The sequence below is a fragment of the Pelophylax lessonae genome (assembly GCF_965119305.1).
Source record: "Pelophylax lessonae genome assembly, chromosome: 2".
NCBI lineage: Eukaryota > Metazoa > Chordata > Amphibia > Anura > Ranidae > Pelophylax > Pelophylax lessonae.
In genome coordinates, this window is record NC_138769.1 from 606,999,541 (window position 1) to 607,011,600 (window position 12,060).

General features: G+C 42.3%; 1 protein-coding gene across 1 annotated transcript in view; it reads right to left on the reverse strand.

Annotated features, from left to right (window-relative positions):
* Nucleotides 1-12,060, reverse strand: part of EIF4B (eukaryotic translation initiation factor 4B) — a 119,997-nt gene that overhangs the window by 77,677 nt on the left and 30,260 nt on the right. The window contains exons 2-3 of the mRNA XM_082244639.1: nt 2,317-2,508; nt 258-466 (exon numbers count right to left, since the gene is read on the reverse strand). Coding sequence (XP_082100765.1) covers nt 258-466; nt 2,317-2,508 — 401 coding nt within the window. The remainder of the gene's footprint in view (nt 1-257; nt 467-2,316; nt 2,509-12,060) is intronic.

The following is a 12,060-nucleotide window of genomic DNA, read 5'->3' on the forward strand; positions in this document are numbered from 1 at the left end:
AAAAAACTGAAGAATGCTGGGAAGAGACAGGGTATTATAGGGGCTGGCTTACAATCCATTTGCCAGTGTCCCAATCTCCTGTAAGTGGGCAGTACAATGGACCGTTTCTAATCCCATGCGTCCCTCAATGGCCGAGAAAGTAATCCCTAGTACCGGTTTATCAGGAGGAAATAAAACAGCATTCAGATAAAGCATTCTAAAAAACTGTTCAATCTTTATTCTCACAATAAGCCACGGCAAGGTACTCCTATACTCACATTCAAGCCCCTGAAGAACTTTTGGATGGATTCTTCAGTCACATCATAGGGAAGATTTCCAAGAAAGGCAGTGAAGGGAGGACTTTTCGGCAGGCGACTTCGGTCCACATTAGGTTCACGTGCAGCTCGGGGGGCAGTGGGAAGGATTGAACGATCAATTGGGGGAGCCCTGTACCCATCATCTTCATTACTATGCCATGTTGTGGAGACTGAAAGGATAAGCAATTCGTAGTTTTGTTCAGTAAATTTACATTTTACAGTTTTAGGACTTGGTGAATAAGCCCCGGTCTACACTGCCGTGACTTTGAAGTCTACATCTTAGTGCAACGTCAGCATGACTTGCATACTTCACCAGGCAAAAGTTGTGCAGGAATCTTTTCCTAAGTCGCTCCTATTAGAACGGTTCCACTGCACTAAATTGGTCAAGACTTCTAATGCGACATGTGCTCCCAAAGTGGGAGTGCATGTCGCACCAGTGTGAATCGGTCCTAAGAGTGCTCATTTTAAGTAAACCATGGAAACAAACCAAAATCCATCACTGGTATGATTTTGACAAAGTGAAGTCTGTCTTGTGTTAGATTTTTTTATTATTGCAGTATTCTGGTATTGATCAGATTGCTTCAATTACACATGAAAACTGTACTGTATGAGCAACAAGCTACACACCAGAAAGTATGCATTTTTTGTGTGTAATTACAGTTGAAAAGGAAAGTGCACAAATACTTACAGCGGAACTCTGGGATCAACCTGACTAAGCTTAAAAATGCTCCATACTTCCTCCCCCTAACCTGTGTAAGAAAGATCTGCATACTTGCAGATCCTGTGTGTCAGCTGCAGGGGAGAGAAGGGAGCTTGATAACGGCTGCTAATGCCTGGGAGCCTTGACATTACCCATAAGCTTCCTATGACCCATCTGTTATCTGCACTAAACTGATAAGGGGTATGAAGGAGCTCAGCCATGAAGGAAAGATTGGCTGAACTGAAGTTGTTCTCTTGAGAAAAGGCAAGGGTGGATATAATCACCTTTTATAAATACCAAAGCAACCCATATACTAAATTTGGTGTGGAATTATTCACTTTCATTATAAAAGAAAAAAAAAAAAAAAAAGTGGAATAAACTTTCCCCAAGAACTAGTTCTGCCCAGCTCAGTAGAGTTAAAAAAGAGCAAGATGCATTCCTAAATGCAAAAAAATATAATTGGATACTAACATTTATAGGCAATTCCACCAGCAGTAGTTGATCCAGGGAATATTTGACTGATCCTGGGGTTTAGGAGGAAATTTTTATTAAGTCTACAGAGTACATGCAATCTTTATGTTGAAGGCAGGAAGGGGTTAAAATGGAAAAAAAAAAAAAAAAAAAAAAAAAAAAAATCGGTGCTTGGCCTATGAAGGGCACAGCAACAGATGTATGTCACCATGTACCCACAGACACTTACATTCCTTTCCCAAACTTGCTGGGAGTGAAATCAAAGCCCTTATAAGCAAAGTCGCTGGAGCTGTAGTTCATGTGACATTGTTGCTTAATTGAGCACCATCACATGAGGTTTGTCACTTGCGCCTCCACCCTATATCATCAGAATATCCAAATATATTTGCTTGGGGAATAAAGGCAACCTGTTGCTTTGCTCTAATGTACAAAACAAAAAAAGTTTGATTCGAACTCTGATTTCTTTTTTTTTTTTTAAGTTTTAGGCTGCAATCACACTTGAGCGTAGCGTTTTTTACCGCGATTTTTACCGCAATTTTTTCAGGCGTTTTTGGAGGCAGGCATTGACATCTATCAAAAACGCTGGTAATCAGCCCAAAAAGAAGCTCATGTACTTTTTTCAGCTACAGGCGTTTTGCAAAACGCTCAGATGTGAACAGGGGCCATTTAAATGAATGGGGTTTTACTTGTTGGGCATTTTGGAACGTTTTTTTTAGCGTTTTTGGAGCTGAAAAACGCGCAAAAACACCCAGGTGTGAATGGAGCCTTAGGCACAGCAAACATGTTTTGAAATCAATTAACAGTCACATCTAAGAAAAAAACAGTATAAACAAACAAAGAGCTGCTTACCATCTCCCTCCAAATCATCAGTCTCATCTGCCCAGCTGACCGGTTTTGGTGCATAGGTGCTGCCGCCGCCACCGCCTCCACCACCACCACCACCGCCGCCGCCGCCGCCGCCACCGCCGCCTCCACTGCCCCCATCTTCTGCTAGGAAGTCAGTCAGGGTAAGAGTCTTCCCCTTCTTGTTCTTCTTCTTAGCTAAAGGGATTATAGGAAATAAGACAATAAAGCAGGCTGAGAGGGAGTCTTATAAGTATAAGCATGTAATAAAAACTTCTTGCAAGTATAAAAATTTATCTTTTTTACGTTTGTAGAAGTAATTGGCTTCTTAAGCAAACAGTTTGACAGCTGCCACTCATTGAAAAGACCTTGAAATAACCCTTTGATTGCTGCAATGTAGTCTATACAATTTTGAGCATGGAAAGGGCAACTAATAGGAGAGGAGAAATTGTACTGAGAAGGACTATGAACAAACAGAAATTCTGGAAACAAGATTTATGGAGAAAAGGGTATAAGAAGTTCCTTCATACAACAGAAAACCTGTAAAGTAGGCAATTTGGAAAGGGAAACATTGTTAAAAATGGAGGAAAAAAAAAACATCCATCAGGAAATCCCCATTTATATTGGATTATAATCTTTAACAAACAATTAGACAGTATCAAGAAGGCCTGTAGAGTTTTACTGGCAGATCGATCATTAGCACAATTACTACCCAATATCCCAAGGTGTATAGGAGGGCACCAGAAAAGGTTTTTATCTGTGTAAAAATTGTTTTGCATGTCAGCATACCAACTTTAACAAGAGAGAAAAAAAGAAAAGAATTCTCGTCCACTTCTACGAAAAAAAATAGAAAACATTAGGGAATTTATATCATGCAAGACAGAGGAGCTGTCTATGTTGAAATGTGCTCACCACCTTCAGTATATAGGGAAATCAAAAAGACCATTATGGAAACACTTAGGAGAACATGTCCAAAATATACAAAGAGGTCATCCAAAACATAGTATTTCAAAGCATGATTGCTAAATTCCATCAAAAAGATCTGTCCTCCCTTCTTTTCTGGGGCATAGAGAAGTACAAACCAAACTGTTGAAAAAGTAACAAAATCATTACTCTTCGTAAGGCGAAATCTCAATGGATTTAGGAGATGCAGACTCTTGCATCATTGGGCCATAATATCAAATATGACCTTAAACTTTCATTTAGGACTACTAATTAAATATTTTTGGTCTGGGGATCTTTAGGTGTATCATTTAGCCATTTACTTATCTATAGTGCTCTTCCATTTTCAGAGGATTTTGAACCCCCCTTTGACCATATTTTATTGGTGGGCTATTGTATACAAGAGATCTTAAATAGGTTATTTTTATTTTATATTTCTATTTTTATTTAAATTTTTAGTTTACTCTTTTTTTCCCCCTTATTAATTTTTTCTAGCGTCATTTGTCTTTATTTGTATTTTTGATTGAGGACATCCTTTTTATGTAATTAATTTTACATTTTGATATACAAATATCTAGTATTGATCTCCACTACAAGGTTCCAAGTATCATTTTATTTTAGCCTTGCTCATTAGGATGTGTTTCGATAGATTGTCTTCATATTTTCTTTGAAGATTTGTATAATTCTCTATCTAGTGTATACTGGTGAAGGATAAGCATACGATCATTCATCAGTTTACTGGTTTTAGTAGATTATGTATTCGTGATTTATAACAGATGATCTTGCTCTAACAGTTGTTACCTAGGGCGTTCACTGTTTTAAATGTGAAATGAGATTTGTTTACACTGTTAAACGGTTCCTACCGCAACCGCTTCCTTATTTATTCCTGGTGACTGTCACCCAGCCTCCCTTCAGCCTTTGAGAAAATCACATTATCTTGACGCAACGCGTCGGTAGGTTTCGGGTGACGTCACTTTCGGTCTACGGCTGAGACCGGAAGCTCTGAATTTCCTTGCGGTTTTTATCCTGGGACCCCTTTGTCCAGTTTGCTGTTACATCTTTACACATCAGCTTTACTGTAAGTAACTATTTATCTCATTAAAGTTATTACCTTACTACACTATGAAGACCTTGTTTTATTTCATATGAGCGGAGAAAAATCTACAATTGAGTGAATCCTTCAACCTTATGATTGTTTTATGTGAACACGCTATGATATTGCATCTTAAGGTAAGTGGCCATTGCACTTAATGTTGGATGTCGGTTGTTGGGAGACTGCACTTCATTTCACTTGACAGATAGTGTGCACTGTATATTTCTTTTTTGCACACTTACTTTCAGATTGTTAATTTGCAATATGATTGTTTGCTCATGCACTCTTATGAGTTAATGCACCAGAGCACTTTTACCCATTTTACACTCGTTATATTTCCCTTCATTTTATACTGTCTTAGCTCTGCCAGCTTTTCACCCATAAGCAGATATAGCTGGTGGCAGGAATCGTATGAAAAAGCAGACAGGCTGATCGATAGATCAACTTCAGTACAACAACTTCAGTACAACCAGCCTGCCCATGGATGGATCAAAATTCAGCGGGTTTTTGCTGAATCAGATTTCGAACCATCCATGGCTGGCTTTTAAAAATTTGGAGTAATTCTGCAGAAACGATTGCGAAATGCAGGAACGATTGCGAAATGCAGGAGGCAAGCAGAATAATCTCAAGCCATACATAAAACATAATGAGCAAAGCAACCGTTTATCTTTCTTGAATTTATCTCTTCACTTGCAGCAATGAAGCAAACTTGAGATAATGCCCTTCCCTGAGACAAACCAAGAACACAGTTAGAACCAGAAACATTCTGCTGTGCTCATTAAACCGATACATTTTACTAGAAGTTAAATGGGCTATTCAAAAACAAAACAGAGGCTGAAGAACTTCCAAAAACCAGACAATTTATGCACCTAAACAATTAGAGCAGTGGTAAACATTACTCGGCTTCTTAGGGCAGGGCTTCACAAATTTACTTTTGACCTAGGAGCCAGCTAAAAAAAAAGTTAGGAGCCAGTTTATTTACATTTATTTGGGGGTCAGGTGGCTGTCTCATTCAGTTGCAGTGCTGCTGGGTGGGATGGCTCACTAGGTGATTTCAGGGGATGCGTATCCCTTTGAGTCTCTCTGAGTGTGGGGATATGACATTTAAGGTTGTTGGGGCTGGAGTTTGTGTGGCATGAAGTGTGGGCTGGACTCTGCTCAACTCCCTCTGCTAGTCTCCGACAGCACGAGCATTGGCTGGTGCTGAGCGGAGCTTTTCCGCACAGCAGCAGGTGGTCTGCTGGCAGAGGGAGCAGAGAATGCCCAGGGATGCCAGTGTGTTGGGAGAAAAGGGAAACCGTTGGCTCTGCTGCGGGTAAGCATGTTGGTACTGGGTCAGATGTTCATGCTGTTGAGGGTTGCTCGGGCCTGGTGCCGGAGGTGGGTGGGTTAGTGGGGGCCCAGGGCACCAGGATGTGGTTTTTGTTCGCTGTGGCAACCTTGGTGACTGGGATTTGTCGAGCCCTGCCTTCATTTAAAGAAAGCTTTTATTGAACCAGAAATACTAAATTACATATTATACACAATCTGGCTGCCATGCTGATCCTTCAACATCTCTATTTTATATATAAAGTTTGACTGTGCCCATAGGGCAGTCCCAGGGGGTATACTCCCACTTCCTGCTATAGTTGCTATAGGTCTTCAGTTTTGTAACAAGCAGTGTCAGAATAACATATAACCCAACTTAATAAAGGGGTGGGTGCTTTGTCCGTCAAAGATCATCAGAGCAAAGGATTTTACGGTAAGACAAACTGGATTTTTGTACACACCGTAAAATTATTTTCTCTGAAGTTCATTGACAGACGCAGCTCCATATCTCCTTAGAGCATGGAGTTATGCTCCTACAATCAGGAATAGGCAACTAGGCAGGAAAAAGCTTTACCACTCTATGGGGGCTGTCTCTGCAGGCATAACCTCATACACTCTGCTACAGCAGTCAGTTTTGTTGCAAGCAGTGTTTAGAAAACAAAAAAATCCCATTCACTCAGAAGAGGGGCGGGCGCTGCGTCCGTCGATGAACTTCAGAGAAACGGATTTTACGGTAAGTACAAAAATCCAGTTCTCCATCATTCATTGACAGATGTAGCTCCATATCTCCACAGACCAGTGGGATGCCCCAAAGCAGTATATCCATGAGGGGTGGGAAGACAACGCAAGAAGAACGCAACACCCCAAAGGCTAAAACATAGCCAACCAAGGTAATATGAGGCTCAACCAGGAACAACTGGAGCTCACCTAGAACAAACAAACACATACACCCTCAAAGAGAGCAAAAAAGATTAGCTTTAAAACAGCAGCCTGCAAAACCTGGCTGCTAAAAGAAGCATCCAAAGATGCCAACACATCAACTTTGTAGAATTTTGTGAACATCTGCACAGACAACCAAGTTGCTGCCTTGCAAACTTACATTACTGATGCCTGATGGCGAAAAGCCCAAGAGGTACTCAGCGTTCTAGTAGTTATGTGCCTTCACTGGGAAAGGAGGAACCCAACCCTTCATCGAATAAGAATGAATGAACAACCATCTGCCTGATCCACCTGGAAATGGTCGCAGCAGATGCAGCTAATCCCTTACAATGTCCCTCAGCAAGGACAAAGCGCATCTGACTTTCTGAAAGACTCAGTGGCCGCCAGGTAAACTCTAATCGATCGAACCACATCCAAAGAATGCAAGGCAATTTCCGTAGGATGCTTGGGCTTGGGACAGAGTGAAGGCAGGACAATGCCTTCATTCAAATAAAAAGAAACCACTTTAGGGAGAAAAGATAGATTTGGTCGGAGTACCACTTTATCTCTGTGGACCACCAGATAAGGTGAACGGCAGGACAACCACCAATTCAAACTCCCTGCGGGCAGAAGTGATAGCCACCAAAAAGGCAACCTTCTGAGACAATGAAGGCAGAGGAATCTCCCGAATGTTCTCAAAAGGCGGCTTTTGAAGAACAGATACCAGATTTAGAACCCACGGAGGTAGCGCGGACTGTCTGAGGAGCTATATGGCGCACTCCCTGAATGAAGGTATGAATCAAGGCATGCGTAGCTAACTAGCTTTGAAAAAATATATCACCAAGGCCGACACTTGGCCTTTGATAGTGACCAAAGCCAACTGCTGTTCAACCCCTTTCTGCAGGAAGGCCAAAACCCTAGCAGCCGAAAACATGATAATGTAAAACCACTCCCCCCTTGGTCCAACACGTGAGGACTCAGGTATCTGCTTACCAATTTTCCACACCTGGGATGTGCACAACAGAAAGAGCTGGAATAAACTCTTCCGCCCAGGCCAGAATCTCGGCCACCTCCTTGGGCGTCAAGTCACTCTTTGTCGTCGCCCCCCCCCCAGTGATTGATTGGCTTTGTCCGATTGAATCCAAACCAGACAATCATGCAGATGAGTCGTCCAGAGGCTCAGATAAAGCTGTATCACTCTGAGCGCAAAAACATTTATCGCCAGTTTGGACTCCTCTACTGTCCAGGATCCCTGGGCACAGAGCTTCCCCAGCACCCCGCCCCAGCCTGGCGTCCATGGTCACTACCATCCAAAACAACGGGAGGAAAGATTTGCCCTGGCATAGTGCTGGAGACTGAATCCACCACAACAGAGCAGACTGTGTTGCGACTCAACCGAATCAAAATGTCCAAGGACTTTGGATCCTTGTTCCATCTGACCAGAAAGCTCTTTTTGCAAAGGTCTAGCATGGAACTGAACAAAAAGAAAAATGTCAGCGCCTAATCAACAAAAAATAGCAGCTTGCAAACTGTGTGAACATACAATCAGTGAAATATAAAGGTTGTAGCGCTAAATTATATGATGAAAAGTATGTGAAAATCCAATCCATCAATGAAAAAAAGTCCAATCAAACCATGAATCAAAATGCGATTCAATACCGACCCCCAACAAGTGTTCCTCCACCAAAGTAAAAAGTGAAAATTCACCAGACCCATCTGCTGTCTTATCAGGACAGCTGAAAGCATGTAAGATGAAGCCAGAAAAATCAAGCGGGGAATGATGATCTTATCCCTCCACCGGGCATACTTCCCTCAGATGTTTAATCCAGAAAACAGGTATGGTGAATCAACAGGCAAGAGAAAAAAAATCTCATGGTATAGTATATTAAAATTACAAAAATTAATAAAACAATATTCAATAAAAAAACAAATGGAGATCCATACAGTGCAACAACGCATATAGCACTTGCATATAAAGCCACCAGACTAAAAAGAATGGTGGCTTATGGACCTCTGGAATATAACCCTGCTCCAAAACTTTGTGGGTTAAATTTTACAAAAAAGTTTTCCAGGCCTGGAAATTGCCATTTTAAAATTCCATGACTTTTCCAGGTTTTTCATGACTGTACAAACCCGGGGAGAGGGAACCGGCACAATCATCCCTTGCGACAGCAAATCGTGTACTGACCTTCGCAAGTCCCTTAACCGGTCTGGAAAGAGGTGAAGATTGGACGGGAAGAACCTGTCCAACGGTCGAGATCGTAATTCGATCTTGAAACCTGATCGGATCAGTTTGTGAACCCATTAGTCCTGAATCAAGGAGGTCTGGAAAGAATTGAAGACAACCCCCCACCCCAGAAGCAGATGAGAGCGCTCCTTCAAGCCGATGAAGATTTGTCAGCAGTTGGAATCTCCAGAAGACCAGAACGTTTTTCCTTTGTCTTGCGACCCGGAGGTATGAAAAAGTCGCTTATGTGCAGCAACTGAATGCCCCCAATGAGGAAATGGTACCTTGCCCTTAAGAGGATTGGAGTACTCTTTTTCCCCCAGTAAGACAGTTAATCAACTCATCAAGAGGATCCAAACAACCTCTTCCCTGTAAAAGGGAAGATAAGTTCAGGTTTTTTTGGAAGCATGGTCAGCAGACCAGCCTTTTAGCAACACCATGTGTCTAATAGCAATCCCCACTGCAGACACTGGCCACTAGCAGAGCCGTTTCCAGGACGTATCACATATGAACAACAGGGCCTGAGCCAGCTGTCCAGTATGTCAAGCACTGCAGGTGGGAGCCGTTCAGCTTCCAAGTTACTTCAAGTAACTTCACCCATTCAGTAACCGTTGTTATTGTTGAATGTTTACAAAAATAGGTTGCAATATGGATCCTGCTATCACATGTAGATGGCGGGACAGAGACCGGTTTATCCACAGGGTCCGCAAATGTCCGATTCTTCCACCGGAACCACAGTAGCCTTTTTGAGCCTGGAAACTGGGTGATCCACCTTCGGTGGTACGGTCCACCTATTGGAAACCCCATGCGCAAAAGGATAACTTTTAAAGCGCTTAGGCACCACCAGCATGTGCTTGATGCGCTGCCATTGTTCCAACAATATTATGAAAAAGTTCAGGACAAGGAAACACCTTACCCAATTTTTGGGATTAGCCGGAGCCAAAAGACACCTGCGTACCCGATTCCATTAAGGTCTGGGAAACCAAGGTTATGGCAAACACCGGCCTCAGAATGGAACCGGCCATGGTAAAAAGGTATCGGACCAGAGATTCAGCTCTCTTGTCCACCGGGAGAAGGGCCACCATAGCAAGCCACTTCCTATGTGTACAGCCAACAGACACACATGACGTGGCACAACCCCACCCCCTCCTCACAGAATTAGACTGACTGTAGGAGCCCTTAGTGCTCAGCAAGTTCTGTGGGTGCTCAGGCACAGTGCTGGATCAAGATAAGACTCAGTAAGTATAAAGGGATGAGGTGATACAACCACTGTGATATTTATTTTTTTCCTTAATGCAGGGAATGTTATGCCTTTACAACCACTAACCTTTAACCACTTTTTTTGTGACTTCTGAAGGTAACCGAATGCCATTAGAGACTATTTTGAACGCTTCACAGTAAGGATGGTGACGCTTGGGCCATCAGGACTTTTTAAATTTGGAAATACAATGTATAGTATTTAATCCACTTTAAGGCTTGGTTCACTTATGCAGGTGGTCCCTGCAGCTGCAATTACCTGCACAGAAAATGCAGGGAATGGGGGTGGGTACCATTCATCCTAAGGCCTGGTTCACACTACTGCAGGTCTGCAAGCCACATTTTGCACATGCATGGCAGCCTATTTTTTTGAATGGGGTGCCATGCTCCTGAAAACACAGGGAAAAAAGGTCCCTGCATCATTTTTGAAATCGCACTCTGCACGGAAGCCACAAGTGTAGTGTGGTACCCAGTACGGGATATGGCTGCTGTGATATCCAGCGCATTTGGTTGCCATTCAGATTAATGGCACCTGCGCACATCTTCTGAGTTTTCTGTGAAAGTGGTTGAGGCTGTAGCAACGGGTGAAGACCCACAGCCGGAACCACCAGCACAAACGTGAACCAGGTCTTCTAGCACCCACACGCACTGGAAAATGCAGCAGACGTTCCCGCACTAGGAACTACACTTGCGATTTCAAAAATAGAGCGGGGACCTTTTCCCTGCACTTTCTGGAGGCACAGCAGGCTACTCAAATGAATGGACTGCTGTGCCCGTGCAAAACGTTGCTCACATAGCTGCAGAAATGGGAACCAGGCCTAACAATCGGGATAATTTTTAAAAGACCAGTGAAATTGCCAATTTTAAAGAATAATTCCAGGCATTAGCATGTTTTACATAGTTACAGCCTGGCAATGACATTTGAACATACCTCAACATACCTGTCCAAGGCTGTTGGAAATAACAGACAAAACACCACTACTGCGGCTGCTCTCCTCCTGCACTGTGAGTACAAGAGGCCAACCACTTTGCACAGATGCCATTCAGAGAATACAAAGTGTTCTCCGATTGGGTGAGGTGAAGTGGAAGATTTTAACTAATGGATGTGAGATCTAGTCAGGGATATCTTGCTCAAAAGTCCAGAAGGGAGGAGTTGGAGACAACTATACAAGTGCAGTAAGGTTCAGTTATATTAGGTACTAAGGAGGGCAATATCAATGAATTGATTAGAGTAAACTGAGAATTTTTTCCGAGTTCAACCAGCAAGTTGAACGAAAAAAAACAAAAAAAACAAAACAACTCCGCTTTCATACCCTGCTTAAGACAAAAGGATTGACTAGCAGAAACGGGGTTTTAACCATGGGTTCGGATATAGCTGTGTGGATAGCAAAAATTCACAAAATTCGAACACACTCCTCCAGTGTGTCACTTGCTGACAATTACCTACTTCAGCTCCAGAAGATTTTACCCCCTTCATGACCAGGCCATTTTTTTGCTATTCGGCACTGTGCTATTTTAAGTGGTAATTGCGCAGTCATGTAACTCTGTACCAAAACTAAATGTATACAATTTGTTTCATTAATCAGAGGAATCCAATGCGCCACAATGTACAGAGTAGCCTCAGTACAAACAGCACACAGTGGCGAACACCTGGGGATGACTACAGCGCAGTCATAGTGTTGGTGGGAAAAACGTACACAAACAAGAGGTGAACATACAATTCTCCATGCAGATGGTATCGCAGATAGTATCCCTGTTACAGTTCAAAGTGTGTACACACACACACACACACTTCTGCTATAAAACATATCCAATGAACAATTTTTAAAAACTAAATTTCTTTAAAAATGTAGGCAAATATGTATTCTGCTACAGGTTTTTGAAAAAAAAAAAAATCCAATAAGTGTAGATTGATTGGTTTGCGCAAATTTAGGGTCTACAGTGCATCAGGAAAGTATTCACAGCGCTTCACTTTTTCCACATTTTGTTATGTTACAGGCTTATT